The sequence below is a fragment of the Poecilia reticulata genome, chromosome 17, assembly GCF_904066995.2.
Source record: "Poecilia reticulata chromosome 17, P_reticulata-male-v2, whole genome shotgun sequence".
Classification (NCBI taxonomy): domain Eukaryota; kingdom Metazoa; phylum Chordata; class Actinopteri; order Cyprinodontiformes; family Poeciliidae; genus Poecilia; species Poecilia reticulata.
In genome coordinates, this window is record NC_088846.1 from 6381413 (window position 1) to 6398850 (window position 17438).

The following is a 17438-nucleotide window of genomic DNA, read 5'->3' on the forward strand; positions in this document are numbered from 1 at the left end:
AGTTTAGCTGCAGCATGCAAGTCTGTGCGTTTTGTGTGGATTTCCACGCTTTCAATCACTGTCTGCTTGGGCATGGCTGCAACCATTCCATGCAACTTTTTCCACTCCATGTTTACAATGTTTCACCTAAAGGGTTGTGAAAATGATTTTGCTCCCCTATGAATTCTTCTGTTTTTACTTTTGTCACATTTAAATCTTTCAGATCGTAAAATAGTAAGACGGTGGACGCCCGAGACTTGTTCGATTTTAAGGACCACAGCCATTGACCCCCTTTAAGAACACTTATGACTTACTATTTAATAGTTCAAACAAATATAACTTAATATGTGTTCATATGCACAGTAGAAACCACCTAATCATTGTCACAGAAGCTAATCTAGTCTTCCATATTTCTGCTCTTGGGAGTTCAACCAATCAGCACTAAGGAAAATAAACGGTGCTCCTGGGTTGGCGGCTTTACAGATGCTAGCCAATTACATAGCAAGTACCATTGCACCCAAGTATTGTACCTTCCAAAGCTGCATTTTCTTTCGATTGTTAGATTTACTCTATGGAATTGGGATTGCATTCTACCAACAAAAATTGAGTGAACACTGGACCACAAACAGGCGGGAGTTCACTGTATCTAAGAAAGATGACCTGAGTAAATACCAAAGTTGTCAAATGTTGATAGTAAAGGGAAAAGCTACGCAAACCTGTTAACCCTGGTTCGTTGACAAGTATCGTCATCGCTTTTACGTCGCTGCAAGAAATGACGATTCTGACAGCGTCTTGAACAAATTTAAGTCTAGACTGATCTTTTGTTATACTCTAATTTTTTTTTTGTTATTTAGAGATGGTCTCGCTGTTGTGCTACATAAACCAAGTCTGCTTGAGTTTAAACGTTGGCTGGACAATTGGGCCTTGAAGATTTCCTGGTGAAGCAGAGTTTGTGGTTTTATGAATTAAGTCCTGAAATGGTAAAACAGCTCAGACTTAAACATTACCACCACTGGTCTTTTTGTGAAAATAGGAGAGGGGAACTCTTGTAATGGTTTCTAAACTGATGGATTGCACTGGTTTTATTTCTCATGTTGTTAAATCTGTACATTTTTCACCTCCTTCGTGTCGTCAGATTGATTCTATTGGAGGGATTTATTGATCTGGTGGTTTTCAGACCTGGTTTGGAGAGGCATTTTTCCAAGACAAATGATATCAACATTTGAAAATATTGTTTTATGTTTACTCAGGTAATCTCTGATGAGATAAAAAAAACTTTTTAAGTGTGACAAAAAGACAAAACGGAAGAAATCTGTGCAGGGGGTGAAGACTTTTCCACAGCGCTGGCAGTAGTGTGAGTAGACCTCAGAGGGGGAGTAGAGCAGGGGGCTTCAGTCTGCGTACAGGGCAAGGTGGTTCCATGGTCTCGGTCTGGTGGTTTCAGGAGCGTCTCCCATTATTGGTTGAATTAAAACCCGCCCCCTCTCGTGTGTGTGTGTGTGTGTGTGTGTGTGTATCTCCTCCTGGAGCAAAAATCAGCATGATAAAGCAGCCCGGGCTCTCACCGGGGCCTCTCATGATTGGCAGACATAAGAATATCTAATCAGAGTCTGTTTTATGGAACCCAATAGCCTTTTATCAACTCAATTATAGCGAAGCATGAAAGATTCATTTTAGATCCATTAACTGATAATGAAATGAGGGGGATAGTTGTTTCTTGCCATCCGCAGCACAAAGCGTCTTTATGAATAGATTTTTACTGCCCACTCCTACCCAACCATGCAACCACCGGCGGCCCATGTGAGAAATAAAACGGTCATGACTCTGGAGTTTTTCAGGTGCTGATGTATCACCAGACTTTTCCCTCTTTTTTCTTTTTTCCTCCCCCCTCCCTGCCTCGTCGTACGGCCCGACTCGTAGAACATCAACCACTTTGATCTTTTCGGCGACATGTCCACCCCTCCCTCGGTGAGTACCTCCAGCAAAAAAAAAAAAAAAAGTTAAAAAAAAGGTTAAAAAAATCACGCTTTCATGTCAGTGGAGCCGATACGAGTTCTGTCAGGGCGCTGGTGGCGATCGGAATCGCTCTGATCTGACGGCAGAAACGCTCACAGATGGAGCTCGGTGTGACTTTTAGGTGACTTTGATAGAGGTGACATGCGTGTCCTTCCAGATGCCCCCGTCACCTGCCAACACGCTGGACCCGAACCGGAGCAGCCGCCAGCAGCAGCACACCCCCGCCGAGCTGTACGCCCCCTTCAGCCCGACCTCCGTGCCGTCAGGTAGACGACCACGCTTCCTGTCTCACTTCCGATTCAAGTTGGGAACACGATGAGCTCTATCATTTCTATCACTCTCCTTTGAGTGGAAGGAGCATTTGACAAATTTAATCAAAAAGTCAAAGAAAATTACCTGTAGGCACATTTGATATTAACAAAAGCATGCATGATATTCAACTCTTCCACATCACTTTGAAATGGCTAAACCACAAATGTGTTTTATTGAGTTTTTATGAACTAGGTAGGGAAAATAAATATGTTATTGACTAAAATGAAACAACAGAGCATTCCTCTGGTGCATGCTTGATAATTTATAGATTCGCTGATTAATTCTAACAATTATGCACTGATTAATAACTAGACAGCAAAAGGTGTTTAATAAGAGATTTTGTGTTGTATAGTTTGAACCGAGTGAAGCTGAAGCTTTGCCTTTTGAGGAGTCTGAACATACTTACAGGGCATCTTAAATGCAAATTCTGTATTTTCTGTACAGTTTTGCAATTTTGTTTCGCTTCTTGGTGTTTGTGTAACCACCATGATGCTGGCACCAGAGTGAGGATTGTGTGGCCCATTTTATGTATAGATAGTTGGTTGGATAGATAACTTGTCCTTATTTCAAAATTGATTTGTGGTAGAATATCAATACAGGCGTATCTCAGACACAAAATAACATACAGGCCAACTAGGCATTCCTTCAGATACATATCAGATATATATGAAGTGTATCTGTAGTAGCTTAAAAACTTGTGAAACCAATAGGAACTTTTATCTGTTTTTAGTAAGAGGCAGACAGTCGTCCAGGTGAAATTCAGTCATAATTTTGTTTTCCTTGTTGAGCACAAGCTCCTTGTAAATACTGTCCACTGCTTTAAAATTTACCTTTTGGTTTACTTCCATGTTTGCCGTTTCCTCTGCTTGACTTCTTACAGCTTTTCAAAATGTCTATTTTAGAATTTTAGAATCCTTGACTAATAGTTGTTCCATGATGAGATTCTCTCAGCTCCTCTAGTCTTAGGCTGGTCCTCTTGACTGTTTCTCAGTGTCCTTCTCTCGCCATTGAGCTGTTGATTGGTTGAACTCCTCCTTCAGATGCTAAAAGCTCGACGACGTTTGCCTCCTCCAGGTTATATGACCATGGGGCCGGTCCAAGCGGCTCAGTGGGCCCAGCAGCCGTTTCCCGGCCAGGCTCAGACTTTGGCCTTCCCCGTTCAGGGACCCCTCCAGGTGGCTCAGGTCCTCCCCGGCGGTCAGCCCATCATCCTGAGCCAGGCCAACATTTTCCCCACCACCCAGCAGCAGTGGGCGGCCATGGCAGCGTATATGCCGGCCCAGACGGTGGGAGTTGGGGGCCACGCCATACCAGCTGCCATGCTCCAAGGCCTGGTCCCCATTACCACCATGTGCCCCCAAGCGTGCGACCTGTCGGCGCCCTCCTCGGCCATCACCAGCCCCCAGCACATGGCCGACCCCGCCCTGCTCCAGAGGCAGCTCAGCCTGGGGAAGGAAGGACTGGGCGTGGACTTGGACGCGGGAGAGGGCCCGTCCACAGCGGGACCCGGCGTGGTGTCCGGAGGGGCAAGCAGGTGCGGAACCCCTGGCCTCATGAGTGTGCCTGACACGCTGGTCTGCAGTCAGCTGCTGCCTCCACAGGCAGCAGCCAATCAGGAGGAAGAAGGTAGCTGTAGCGACCTTGATCTGTCCAGGATGACTTTGAGCCCAGGAACATCCACCTCGCCTTCAACTGAATCACGTAAGTGTGTTTGAGTGCACTTTATTCAAGCAATTTCTATCAATCAATCAAACATGTTTATTTGTACAGAATATTTCAGCAACAAGGCAGTTCAGAGTGCTTTGCATCATAAAAACATAAAAAATAAACCGGCATAAAATCACCAATTGAGAAACCAGTGACATACACTACTTTTTATCAATGCACGTCATGAAGCTCTAAACAAGTTGATCTTCAACCTTGTTTTAAAGGAATTGATTGTTTCAGCTGCTTTGTACTTTTCTGGAAGTTTGCATAGAAACTGAATGCTGTTTGGTTCTGGTACAGTTTATCTGAATAGCTTGATTTTTGTACATGTTTGAATATCTTAAGGTACCTCAAGATATCTGTATTTAACATAGACTGAGCCGCCATGTTCACTGGCACTTTGGTAAACAGGATGGGGTGTTTTCAAACCTGATAGTCCGGTAGGCTCGGCTTGATTTGCTTCCATCAGTAAAGCATTAAGCAAACTACAGTGCAGGGCATTCTGGGTAAATATAACCAAAACAAACACACAAGTCAAATAGTAGTGGGAGAAATGGCTTGTGCTCTTTTACCAGAGACGAAAGAGAAATCCTACAACTGCTAAAATATGACTCCATTTTGTATACGTTTTGTGAAGAAGGATGTTTTGTTCAGCGTCTTCTAAGATTTTTGTGCCGTTTCCTTCAGTGGTTCTTGGTGCAGTACTACCACAGGCGAGGAGGGGGAACAGGTTTTGGATCATTTGACAGTGCAAGGTGAAAGTGAACTGCAGCAGCTGAAAATGTAACAAATGTTGCAATTTTAGTGCCAAGTCAAATTGAGTCTATCAGGTGTGAAAACATTGTAAAACGGCTTCCTCCAGAGGGTTTCATCACCATGACCGAGCTACGATGTGTTCACTGATTGGAAAACGGTCAAGTCGATCCAGCCGATTGGTCATCGTTTGGGCGAAGTGAGCTGAAAACAATCTGATTTCAATCAATCTCTAGAAACCATTGACTGGAAGGACTTTTGAGATAGTGATCTTTGTTTCCCTGGTAACCTTCACTCAAAGGAAATACCCAAACACCCTCTGCATAACGGTGCTTCTCTTCTCACATTCATTACTGCCTTTACAAATGTCTTGCTAGCCGCTTTGAACTGTCATCTTTACTTTTCCGCTGTCTCCAGTTTTGCGGGGAAACTGACGTTACAGCCTTTGCCTTTCACTTACCGCTAATTGTTAGACATTTGTGTTTGCGTCGGCTTTCTTGCAAAACAATTAGCCCGTCTGCCTTCTCTCACACCTTCTTGGTCTTGTTTTGTCCCTCTTGAAAAGAAGGGAGGCGGCTAAACCGCCTGTCAGAACGAGCCTCATCTGAAAGCTAACGTCGTCGAAGGCAGACGTGCTTAAAGGTCATGATCTAGATTCCCATCTTTCATCTCATCGCATTCCCTCAACTTTCTGTTGGCAGCATCCACACCCGCCCCTCAGCAGAGCTCGTCTTCAGACTGCCCCCCCTCCCAGGGCAGTGACCCTCTGACGGATCACTCCCCAGTTGACCCGGAGGGACCCCCCAGCAACGCCAGGGAGGATCAATCAGTAAGTGCTTGTCTCTCCACAGCATGGTAAGTGGCATTCATGGATGCCACTTACCAACAGACTCTTATTGCAGCGGGGATGATATATAATGTCTCGTGTGATTATCACCGGACTGAAGTTATTTACGTCTAGCAAAAAAAAGAAAAAAAAAAGTCATCAATTACACATGAAAGGTCGAACATCAATTAAGTGCGTTGATTAAATGGCGCAATGAGGTGAAATCTTTTAGAATGATTGCACTTCCCAATTTTGGTGGGAAATCAGAGTGAAGAAGAACTGATATCTCTCCGACCCAGGGTTCGGCGAGGTCGGACTCTCCGGTGCCAAGCGAAGCTGCCGAGCCGACGGATCAGACGGGTCCGCAGAAAGACAGCTAGAGGGACGCAGGCGGTGGGAAGGCGGTAAGCGTTTCATCAGCCTGTTCTCCCTCATTTCCCACAGTTATTAATCAGCCCTCTTCACCGCGTGACATTTGTGTCTCCACTCCCCATCTCTTTTTCTTCTCAATGCCAAGCGATTTCTCTCGTCTCATCCTTTCCCCCCATAAACCCATCTTTCTGTCCTTTATTGGCTTCATATTTCCATCTGTCAGCTTGCCTCCCAGTTTTTACTGTGAATGGAAGCTTTGCTGCCAACCGCAGCCTTCATGTAAATCAGTCTGAAGCTGGGAAGGCACCACAGTGACATCTGGTGGTGAGATTTATAACTACACTAAAAGAGTTTTTTTTGTTTTTTTTTTCTTCGTCTTCCCTTTAGGGATATGGAAGCTTTCCATCCTGAAACTGGAGCTTCTGGGAAAAACAAGACATACAAGTGACTGTGATTACACAGGCTAGCTGTTTTGGGTTTTTTTGTTGTTGTTTTTTAAATAACATTTAAAGGATATTTCTGGCTATCAGAGGAACTGCTTTATTTTTTCTCGAGAGGCCACACACTGTATTGCTTTCCTCAGCATGTCCAATCAAATAACTCTTCAACCAGGAAGTGACCTTTGATATCGGACTCCTTGAGCGGGAGGTGCGCGCATCCTTCCGTTTCGAACTGAAAGAGTTTTTAAAAAAAAAACGACGTTGATGATGCAAACTACTTTTTTTTTTCTTGACAAACGTCAAAGAGGAGCAGCATCCCTCCGTGCGTTGGCCGCAGTATGCAGCAAGTTTCCCGTCATCTCACTCCACCGTTTCACCGGTTTGCATGAACAGACACGGCTGGTGAGAGTTGGACGAACTTGGCCGAGGGCCTGAGAAATGAAGTCAACAACTCTGATTCTTCATCTTTTATAAGCTGTGAATTCCCAGCCGCTGACGCCGGAGTCAATGCAGACGTCTACGTGACGGTGTAGAAATGAAAAATTGCCAAACGTCTATTTTGTAAATAAGAATCTTTCCCCCATGCCCTCCTAAAACCCCGAGCCTCCGTGCCATAAGATAGCACTCTGCCTCTCGGATGCCAACTACGTGTGTTTGTCTGAAGCAACGCTCCACCAGCATCTCCAGTCTAACCATCTGGAAATTAATTTAATTTTTTTGTTTCTTTCTTGGAGCCATGTTTTTTTTTTTTTTTTTACTTCTAATTTCTAAAGATGTATTGTCTTTTTTATTTTTAAGGTTTCGGGGAGGGGAGGGAATGAACTGTGAATATGTGTTGCCTGTTCAGGCAGAATAAAGTCTGATGATTCTCTGATTACAAACTCGACAAAAAGAGCGAAGTGGGCGGAGCTAGAGGTGTTACCTTTTTACCGACGTCTAGTGGCAGATTTTCTTAGCTTTTTAGATACACGTCATTTTCAACCAAGGTCACGTTGTTTACAATTTGCCTCTGTCTGTCTGGTTTCTTGAAGAAACAATAGGGGGGAAAAAACTTAGTAATACATTGGGATGAAAGACGTTTTCCTATTACTGGCAAATTTTTTACCTTTAAGTCACATTAGAACCACAAACTTATGTGCATTTTTAGACTTTCTGTTTTCTTTTTTTTTTTCTTTTTTTAGGTAGACCAACACAAAGTAGAGCTTAATTGTTGCACTTTTTTTCAGCAAAAAATATCAAAATCAGGTCTTTCGGGGTGTATTTACCAGCTTTGCTCTGATTTAGTTTAGCTGTTCTTCTCTGCAAAATACCATAGATTCAATCTGATTGAATGGCGATTGAAAGTCTCAAAGTTCTGTTACTCAGGGAGGTTGAGGCTACCGCTAACAAGCTAATAAAACATCCTTGCTAGCTAGGATAGCTAAAGCTTTGCCTGGTAATGTTTGCTGCTGCTGCTACTAGCACTGATCTAAGAGCAGCAATCTCTAAAGTCTGAAGATTGGTGACGGACAAGCACTAGTCTGACCTAATGAAGTATTTTACTTCAACAAAGTTGTTGCTATGGAGGGAAAATAAGTCGAGCATGGAACCAAACGAGAATGGAGCCACAGACGCAGCTCTGCTGACAAATAGGAAAGAGAGTAAAACAAACAGTATTTCATGTCTTCAACTAATGTAAGAATGTGACAAGATCTCACAAGAAGTACCAACTCATGTTCCAGGTCCTAAATCTTGTTTTTTATGGTCTTTAAAAAAGGTTTTAAAAAGTGTTAAATTTGAGTTGGTAAAACCAGCAGAAGCCCTGATTTTTAACACTTGAAATAAGACAAGTAACTTTTCGGAGCTCCTCTTAAATCAGTAATTCTTTAATATTGATCAAAACGTACTACTTCCATTGGCGGATGTTTTTCCTTTTATTACAAGTCATTTTTCCCATAAGTGAAGAAAATCAGCCAGTGGAACTAGTACTTCTTTTTTTTGATAAATATTCAAGAATTATTGACCTAAAATAAGCTCTTACATCTTGATGAAGAGTTACTTTTGAGTTAGTTTTGTCTCATTTTAAGATATTTGCACTAGAAATTAGACAAAAAAAAACTCTTGGTAAGATTTAGCATTTTTTACTCAAACTTCAGATGTGTAAAGTTCACATCAAACACTTCTGTGATTAAAAAACAAACATTTGCATTACAATGGTGAACTACCTTGTGTTGGTCTATCAGATATAATCACTATAAAATAAATCCTAGTTTGTGGTTGAAATGTGGCAAAACGGCAAACACTCAATACACTGTGGATGGTTTAGTAACAGAAAGCTCAACGGCGACAGGACATCGCGTCTCCTCTGGGTTTGGTTTCCGTTGTCCAGTCGCTGCTCCCGTCAGTCCATCGCGTTGTTGTAACGAAGCACTTAGCGTACGTCGTCTCCACCTGACCAGTCCAAACACTTCCTGCTAGACGATACCGGTCACGAACGGTTAACCGACAAACAAGACAAAAAAGTGTCCCAGAATATTTTGTAAAGTTTATTTATGGAATTAAGAACTGTGCTGAAAACACAAAAAGGGATTTTTGTACGTCTATGACTCCCCCCCTGCCCCCTCCATATGCTGTATCCATGACACTGTTCTGTCACAAATAAATGACCACGTGATTCCCAAGGTTACTGCTGCTCCTCTGTCTTACTGCGGTAGGTGACAGTGATGGGAACAGCCAACAGGGGCTGCAATGCGTCAACAAATGATCTTAATGTGGCTTCTTGTATAGATCTTAGTTTTGGGGAAAATGTTAGCTCTTTTTTTTCTTTTTTTTTTTCTAATGAATATTTGCTTTTAAGTTTTATTAATGACGTTTTTCCAATTAGTTAGATAAAGAAAAATCTGGATGGATGAAGAAAATGATCAGTTCCTTTCCAGGGGGCGCTCTATGCTACATAATGGAAGATGAGTGGAGGAACATTTCTATATGTTTCTCAGGATTTATGGTTTATTTGGTTTTCTTTTCACTAAAGGATGTTTTTATTTTTGCTTAAGTGCTCCAGTGAAATTCTGCTGTTTTCTTTGGAGTTAAGTCTTTAGGTTAGGCTGATTAATATTTTCATTAAAAAAATAAAGGATTATTGATAGCTCCTTACTAAAACAAACATCCAAATTTTTCTTTTGGATCAGAACTAATGCATTTGCCAATGACCCACTTAAGAAATGAAACCGAAAAAACTAAATAACGACACTAAACTTAATCTCTGATTACTGATAGAGGGGAAGTTTTTAATAAATCACTCAGGCTTCTTAGAATCCCAAAGGAAATATTTTATCATTTTGACTTTAAACTGGAAGGGAAAGTTGGGAACGTTCGGCTCTCCATCTCACATTGGATTCTGTGAAGTTCCAGCAGCAGACCACCACTTCGGCAGGATAAAGAATTATACCTTACATGGTCCGACATCTGGCTGCTTCTCCATCGGATCCCATCAGAGTCGGTTCAGACTCTCTGCCTTCCCACTTGGGTGATGGATAAATCTTGAGACGAGCTGCTGTCAGAAAATATCAATACAATTTCTTTGACTTTAGTTTATTGTTGTTATTCTCTTGGCCTGCGCGTAATTTTGACTTTACGATTTTGTCCCACGTGTCAAAACGTTTGGACTCAGCCGCTGTTAGTTGTCATTTCTTCAAACCTTCTTAAAAATGTATTTCTATATATATTAAAAAAAAAAAAGCAGTCAAAATCCCATAACTACCGTATTGCGCCACCCTGGAATAAACAAACTTTGGCAAATTCCTGTGATTGCGCCACTTTGTAAAGCCCACAGTGTGGCGAAGCTGAACAAAGGTTAAAGGTTGCAGCGCTGCAGCTCGACTGCAAATGATGGTGGCACCCTTCCCGTACTTAATTGCGCGGCGCTCATTTTTCACCGCCGTCGTATCGTCATAAACACATTTCCTGCGCGTGTCAGGAGCAGATATTACTTGTCACACGTAATGAAGTTTATGCAAATGACAAAGACATCGCGGGCCCGTCCGCTGAACTCGCCAGCGAATCCAACGGCGTTTTAATCAGACTGTGTCGAACCTGCGGGAAACACACACTTACACACACACACCTGGCAGTGCGGCTCTAGTGGCCTGTGGGGTTGTGCATCCAGCTTGGTGGCTGACTCTAATGGTGGCAGTGGGTTCATCTTGAGGCCAGTATTGATCAGCGCGTGTTTACACAGCGAGCTGAGCAGAGCTTTCCCCTCAGTCACAGCAGCTCATAACACACAGTCATGTTTTCTGTGATGATACAGTCGAGCAGACTCGGTTCCTACAGCTGCCTGCTCGCTCTGACGCTCAGCTTGGTGCTGCTAAGGTAGGAGATTTATTATTTCTGCTCAACTATAGCTTCCCCTGACGATTTGCTGTTATAAAAAAAAAATTTCAGATTTGTCATCTGAGCACAAATCGATTTAAAGGGGCAGCGTTATGTAAGATCGACTTTTGTGAGCTTTGTATCGCGTTATAATGTTATTCCCTCGTCAAAAAACACACGTCAAATGGTTGCTTTGATTCTTTCATGAATGTTTGAGAAATCCTTTAATCTCCATGGCAACCATTCAGCTGTGCAAACAGCTTGGTGGGGACCGAGCACCACCTTAATGATGAAGCTTCTTCTCAGGGCGGGAGTTTTCAAGCTTCTGCCTCACAGAGTGCAACCCCCATCCTCTCCCACACACACACGCACCCCCCCCCCCCCCCCCCCCACACACACACACACACAGCTCCTTCAGACTAGCCAGCAGCAATTGGCAAACACCTGGTGGAACTGAGCTCATCAATAGCAACGCTGGTAAAACGCTGTTAAATGGTGAATAAAGGAGCCATGTTGTGATGACTTCCTGAAGGCGGAGTTTTAGAAAGAGCAGGAACTTCTTAAAGAGACAGTGGCCTAATTTCAAGGCGTTAAATTACAAAGTGGCATTTCTTTTAAGTCATGTTTTATCTATTCAGCTGAAGGTAACAGTTACTTGGCTGTGCTGTAAAATGGCTCTATGTGCCTGTGAAATACGTAATGCTGCCCTTTTAGATAAACACATTTGCTACCAGGCTGCATTTTTGTTAGTTTTGATTTCTCGTCCTATGAACACATCACAGTGAGTTTCCCCGAACAACAGCAAGCGATGAGAACTCCAGTGTTCGTGAGACCCGTTCAGTGGGTAACCGGGTGGTAGTTCAGCCGGTGGACTGTGTTTTATCGGAGTGGAGCCGTTGGTCCCGCTGTGACACCTGCACAAAGAAGAAAGTAAGTACGATGATGAGGAGGCAAATGCACACAATTGTGTTGGAACGAATGTCGGACAGTAAATAGGATCTGAGCAAAGTTTCATCCCCCTGCCTTCTTCAGATTGAACAAAATTGGTGTTTGTGTTGCAAAAATTTTAATTTGTGCTGCTGTCATTTAATATTTTCAGAAATCATCAAAGTTAAAATGCACAAAGTCCTAGTTGAAGTTACTGACGTAAAGGTTTCCTGAAGCTGGAACTCCACAGGGGAAAGTTGGGAGTTTCTCATCTGTTTCAACCCTGATCCCAAAATCCAATATGGCTGCCAGGCATTTTAGACCTCTGATAATCTGGAAAATAAGCAGCTTGAAATGGTCATGAAAATATTTTTAGCACTAATGTCAAGGGTGAGAGTTTGTCAGTTGTTGCCCATTATGGCTGTTTTTGTTTCTGTTTTTCTTTTTTTTTTAGCAAACTAAAACCAGTTCATGTTCAGCATGAAATCAGCCAAAAACTAGCAAAAGTAAAGTAAATATATGTTCAGGTAAGTCCAGATAATAAAAGCTGAACTGATTCTGCTAAGAGCAGCTAATTAGTTTTCATAAAGACGCGCCGTCCACCTGGAGTCAGATTAGAGATGGGTAACTTCGTGGCACAGAAACGGTCGACAGACAATTTTTTGGGGCTTTTGACATTTAAATATTTAAGAGCCAGTCAAGCTGCGTTTGATCAGAGTGGAGCTCTGTGTGGACTGTAAAGAGCTCCGCCGCTGACAAAGGTCAGAGCTGATCCACTCCAGTCCTCCATCTCACCCACTTTACAAGAGAGGGGATTAATAAAGCTGACATGACAAAGTGAGAACAGCCCGCTAATGTGATTTCAGCCATTATGGCTCTCAGGAGGAGCTCCGGAGCCACAGGATGTTAGAGGATGTTGGCAAGACTCTGTCATGGTGTGTGCTGACACGCGGCGTGTTTGTCTCCCTACAACTACAACCAGTACCGCTATGCTAAACTGGAGCAACCATCTCAGTTTGGAGGAGAGCCATGCTACCTTCATGGCACCCAGGAGGAACGCTGCGAGGTTCCAGCTCGCTACACCTGCGATAACGTACCTCTGTGTGAGGGATTCCTCTGCACACAAACGGGTACGCTGCACCTCTGTCTCCATTTCTGGTTCACTCTAGTACCGCTACCTAAAATCCAGTGGAATTAATAAATGCCTTTACAGTTCAGCAATTTTTTTACAATAATTTTTTATTAAATTATTTCTAATTAAATGGACTCTACCTGTATTCTGTAAAGTAAAGGAACTGCAGTGTTTTTTTGTTTTTTAATTATTCATGAAAGGGAATGAATAAAAACATATTTTTTGTGTTATTTTTCTTCCAGTTCTGTTATTATGCACTTTGACTGGCAAAACACCCATAAAATATATTAAAATTGATGTCTAGAACATGACAAAATTAGACTTTTACAAGAAAGTTTAACAGTTTCTTCTGGAAGGCTAATTTGATATTTCCATTTGCTAGCATGCTAATGATCATTCTTTCTTCATGTTTTACATTAATAACATATGAAACACTTATTTTCATTATTATCTGAGCTTCAGTTGGCCTAATTTTAACCTCTGACAGGAACCCAAAGTGAAATCTTAGTTTTATCATGGCCAATAGAGCCTAAAGCTGAAATTATAAATATCAAACTACTTAAAGAATCTTCAATACAGATGTCAAACTTTTTCAACAGAGAGAGTTTAACTAAATGATAATTTATTCAGAAAAATAAATTTTGCGGAAGCTTGATGTTTTTATAGTTAGCAGAAATGCTACTTCGCTAAGCAGAAAATTGGTGTATTAGCAGATTACTGAAAGAAGGCCCAGCACTGACTGACTTTAAAAATGGACCAGCACTTCTAAAGATTCACCACTGTTTAATTTGTCAAAAAAAGTTGTCAACCATGTACACTAAGAAAAGAATATAAAATATGAGCCAGAAGCAGGGAAACTGTATGAGAGCATTTCCTTTACGTCCCTCAGGTCGCTGTGTCCACAGAACCCTGCAGTGTAACGGAGAGGACGACTGTGGGGACATGTCCGACGAGGTCGGCTGCACCAAGACGTCCAAGCCCTGCAGGGTGGAGGCAGAAGAGTACTGGGGGATAGAAAATCTGGCCAAAGGGTGTGTCACTTGAAGAGTCAATTTCCAAAACATGCCGGGTTTCTTTTTCCTCTTGCTGCTGTTTCAAACTCTCCCACCGTTCTCCGTATCAACAATAATACTTTTTCTTTCAGAATAAACGTCCTGAACAGCCACCTGGAAGGCGTGGTGCTCGATAACAGATACTATGGAGGCGGCTGCCTGCCTCACTACATCCAGGATGTCCCGTTCAGGAAGCCCTTCAACTTGCAGCAGTACACGTTGCAGGTCAAAACGGCCGACTTCGGTCAAAGTCGTGTCAAAAATGGAACATGAGACACATGAATGTGTTTTATGCAATTGGAGAGCAAAGATCAGCAAATTTGTCCCTCCGGTTTTACTTAAATTTTTACATTTTCTTAAAATGGAAAATGTTGTTGGGTACAACACAAAGTTTTTTTTTGTCTTTTAATAGCCATATTATTTTTGTTTTCCTTGCTTTTTTTTCTTTTAAAAGGAAACTCAACACTCACCTCTAGAGTGATTTACACAGATTTTGAAAACTACACGAGCCATTAATCCTCAATACCGTTTGAACTGCTTAAAATGACAGCAACATCTGTCCGTCATCCCATAATATTCTTCTTCCTACAGACGAGAGGCTCGTACGATTTCACCCTGCAGTCGTTCGAGTCGTACTCTGACTACATGGATTACACTCTCAGGGAGCGGATGACACAAACCTCTTTCTCCATTGGCTTCGGCATTCCGGGGGTCTTCAGCTTTGGGTTCAATTACGACTCCTCCAAATACAGGAAATCTGTCAGCAAGATTCGACGTGCCTCCGGAGTCGTACGTTTGTCCCTCTGGCAAATCTCTAAATGACCAACTAACCTGCAGCGTCGTGTTCTGAGAAACGTCACATTCCCTCATGGTCTTGGCGACTTGCTCTCTGATCTCTAGACGAACAGCTTCATTCGAGCCAAAGCGGAGCTGGAGCTGGCCCAGTACATCCTGAAGTCCGACGGCTTGGTGCTTCACCCGGAGTTCCTGCAGCGCCTTCGCTCTCTGCCGCAGGCATACGTTTACGGAGAGTACAGGCAGATCTACAAGGACTACGGCACCCACTACATCACCGAGGCCACCCTCGGAGGAGACTTCGAGCACACGACCATCCTGAACAAAGAGAAGCTGGAGAAGTCAGGTCTGGAGTGATTATGGCACCGGGATTCAAAATGCGTAGCCTGGCAAGAATGGTTTGGATCTGTTATCCAAGCAGTTGAGAAGTAATCGCACTCTGGTTTGTCGTCCTAGATTATAATTTGGACCAGTACAAATCTTGCCTGCAGGTAGGCCTCAAGATTGGGGTGACCATTTATGGAGTTCCTGTATCCTTGGGCGCTGGCGGTGGATCCTGTGCTGGACTTCTGAATGAAATGGGAGGTGGGAAAACATCTCTGTGAATTTCTTACACCTTATGCACGAGTTGTACCCTGCAAGACGTTTCTCTGCTTGCATTCAGAGGACACAAAGAACGGGGCGATGGTGGAGGACTTTGTTGCTGTTGTTCGGGGTGGAAACAGTGAATCCATCACTGCGTTGTTGTCTCAGAAGCTTCCCAGTGAGCAGCTGATGAGGCTCTGGGGTGAAGGCGTCCGTTACAACCCGGACTTCATCCGCATGACGGTGAGCTCAAACTGCACATAAAAGATTTATGCTTACTTATTTTTTTATGTGTGATGCTCGCCTCCGACATCAACCAGGTCAATAGATGTTTCGGTGTGTTTCGCTCCTCCATTATCTGAGGTGCTAATTAAGCTGAGGACAATGAATCAGATCAGACAGCTTGATGCACGGCCAGCGTTGGCACGGTTACAAAGAGTTACAGTACAACAGAACTGATCAATGGCAATTTAGGGAGCAAACACTAAGCCAGTTAGTGTGCCAGAGAGAAATTGGCTGATTTATTTTTATTTATTTTTTGCTGTTCGAGGCAGGTTTCTGCTGGCTCAGTGAAAAAATGTCTGATTTTCAGATTATTTGAGCTGTAAAACGAGAAGCGTGTGATATGATAGAACATCACTATGTGTATCATCAGACCAAGCCGCTGTACGAGCTGGTGACTTCCAGGGACTTCGTCCAGGCCGACAGTCTGAAGAGGAACTTGAAGAGAGCTCTGTCCGAGTACCTGGCTGAGACCAGCGCCTGTCGCTGTGCTCCCTGTCACAACAATGGAGTGGCTGTTCTAAAAGGTACGAGACTTTGGATTGTTTCATTAAGTCCTTTCTCATTGTGACGCGAACCTTAACTTGAAGAAGCTGTTTTCTTCAGGTGAAATTGTTGCTTTTTCAGTCTTTCTAAGGACTTTTGGTTCACTCTTTTTCATATAATATGGCTCTGCTCTTTCGATGACCCTATTCTGACCAGATTTTAACCATCAAGACACATGAACTCATATTTCACTGCTGAACATTGTGGCCTAAAGAGTTATCTCAGTGACTGCAAGGGGCTCAGGTCCTGCTGCTAAACAAGGTCATCAGCATGTGAGGAAGCTGGTAGTTAATGGTCATTTACTTAATCAAGTTCTGTACTGACATTGGCAGAAAGACCACGGAGTAATGGCTCCGTTGTTTTTGGAATAATGGCTCCAAAAACAACGGAAGAAAGTCTGATTGTCATCTTGTGGTGGGATGCAAAGACTCAGATATTTCAATAGACATTAATCAAGAAGTTAAAACCCAAGAAAGTATAGACTGGCCAGTCAAGTTCAATCAAGACACACCTTGATTGAAGAACTTATCTGTGTGGTTTGTAAGACCAGAATCCCAGGAGGTGGAGGCTTCTCTCGGGATCACCTTTGGACCTCTGGGTCCAGAGGTGATCACAGTCCACTCTTGGGAACGGCACTTCTGTTTGCAACTGTACAGAATTTCAGATCGTGTCCTGACTTGTCAAAATCTACATTGATGGTGTACCTTCTGCCAACCACAAATATAAATGTTAAAACTTGTGGTTACACAATTAGAACTTGTTTAACATGACTTCAGAATTTTATTTCAACCGCGGCAAAAGTAACATCGTCTGCTTGCTCGACAGGCACGAGATGCGAGTGCGTGTGTCCCACCGGCTACACCGGACGGAGCTGCGAAATCACCTCCAGGCTAAAAGGTCGATGAAGCCGAACGCTAGAAGTATTTTTTCTGATGCACCACACGTTTCATCCATCAACGCACAGAGACGTGACAAAAGGCGTGCTTGTTTCATTGTAGAGTTGGGCATCGATGGTGGCTGGAGCTGTTGGGGAACGTGGTCACCCTGCAGCGGCGGTCAAATGACCCGGAGTCGACAGTGTAGCAACCCGGCACCAAGCAGCGGCGGCCTCCCATGCAGAGGGCTGCGGCAGGAGTCCACAGGCTGCTTTTAAAGTTGCAGATGTTAAAGAAGAGAAAGTGAATAAAGTATCTACCAAACACGTATGCAACCTGGTGTTTCATTCGAATGATTCGTCCTGTGAGAAAGTATTTAATTGAGGATGTTAAACCATGAGAGCGATAGCTTCTGTTTTTCTTTCATTGCGGTACTTAACTAGGCCTGCCTCAGGCACTGACCTACATTCAGCTGCTGTTACCCAGATT

The 17438-nt window shown here is 43.2% G+C and overlaps 2 protein-coding genes across 5 annotated transcripts in view; both read left to right on the forward strand.

Annotated features, from left to right (window-relative positions):
* dab1b (DAB adaptor protein 1b) overlaps nucleotides 1–9070 on the forward strand; it is a 64441-nt gene extending 55371 nt beyond the window's left edge. For 3 of the 4 annotated variants that reach the window (XM_008433161.3, XM_017310093.2, XM_008433158.3), the window contains 6 exons: nucleotides 1900–1947; nucleotides 2153–2261; nucleotides 3382–4008; nucleotides 5469–5596; nucleotides 5893–5997; nucleotides 6353–9070. In XM_008433161.3, coding sequence (XP_008431383.1) covers nucleotides 1900–1947; nucleotides 2153–2261; nucleotides 3382–4008; nucleotides 5469–5596; nucleotides 5893–5973 — 993 coding nt within the window. In that variant the 3' untranslated portion in view covers nucleotides 5974–5997; nucleotides 6353–9070. Of the gene's footprint in view, nucleotides 1–1899; nucleotides 1948–2152; nucleotides 2262–3381; nucleotides 4009–5468; nucleotides 5597–5892; nucleotides 6310–6352 lie in introns of those variants that run through there. The other variant, XM_081597971.1, reaches the window with a different exon arrangement.
* A 104-nt stretch (nucleotides 9071–9174) lies between these two features.
* On the forward strand, nucleotides 9175–17279 carry c8b (complement component 8, beta polypeptide). The gene is made up of 12 exons (XM_008433157.3): nucleotides 9175–10755; nucleotides 11538–11685; nucleotides 12665–12812; nucleotides 13704–13845; nucleotides 13959–14091; nucleotides 14458–14655; nucleotides 14767–15007; nucleotides 15118–15246; nucleotides 15326–15489; nucleotides 15902–16055; nucleotides 16900–16971; nucleotides 17073–17279. Exons 1-12 carry the CDS (start codon nucleotides 10673–10675, stop codon nucleotides 17225–17227), a joined length of 1767 nt encoding a protein of 588 aa, XP_008431379.2. The 5' UTR covers nucleotides 9175–10672; the 3' UTR covers nucleotides 17228–17279.
* Nucleotides 17280–17438: the final 159 nt, after the last annotated feature.

Excerpts from the sequence above, each read along its gene's own strand:
- c8b (XM_008433157.3), top strand. The coding sequence starts at position 10,673 with ATGTTTTCTGTGATGATACAGTCGAGCAGACTCGGTTCCTACAGCTGC. Across the intron at positions 15,247-15,325 it reads ACTTCTGAATGAAATGGGAG|AGGACACAAAGAACGGGGCG; the intron begins GTGGGAAAACAT and ends GCTTGCATTCAG. Across the intron at positions 16,056-16,899 it reads TGGAGTGGCTGTTCTAAAAG|GCACGAGATGCGAGTGCGTG; the intron begins GTACGAGACTTT and ends CTTGCTCGACAG.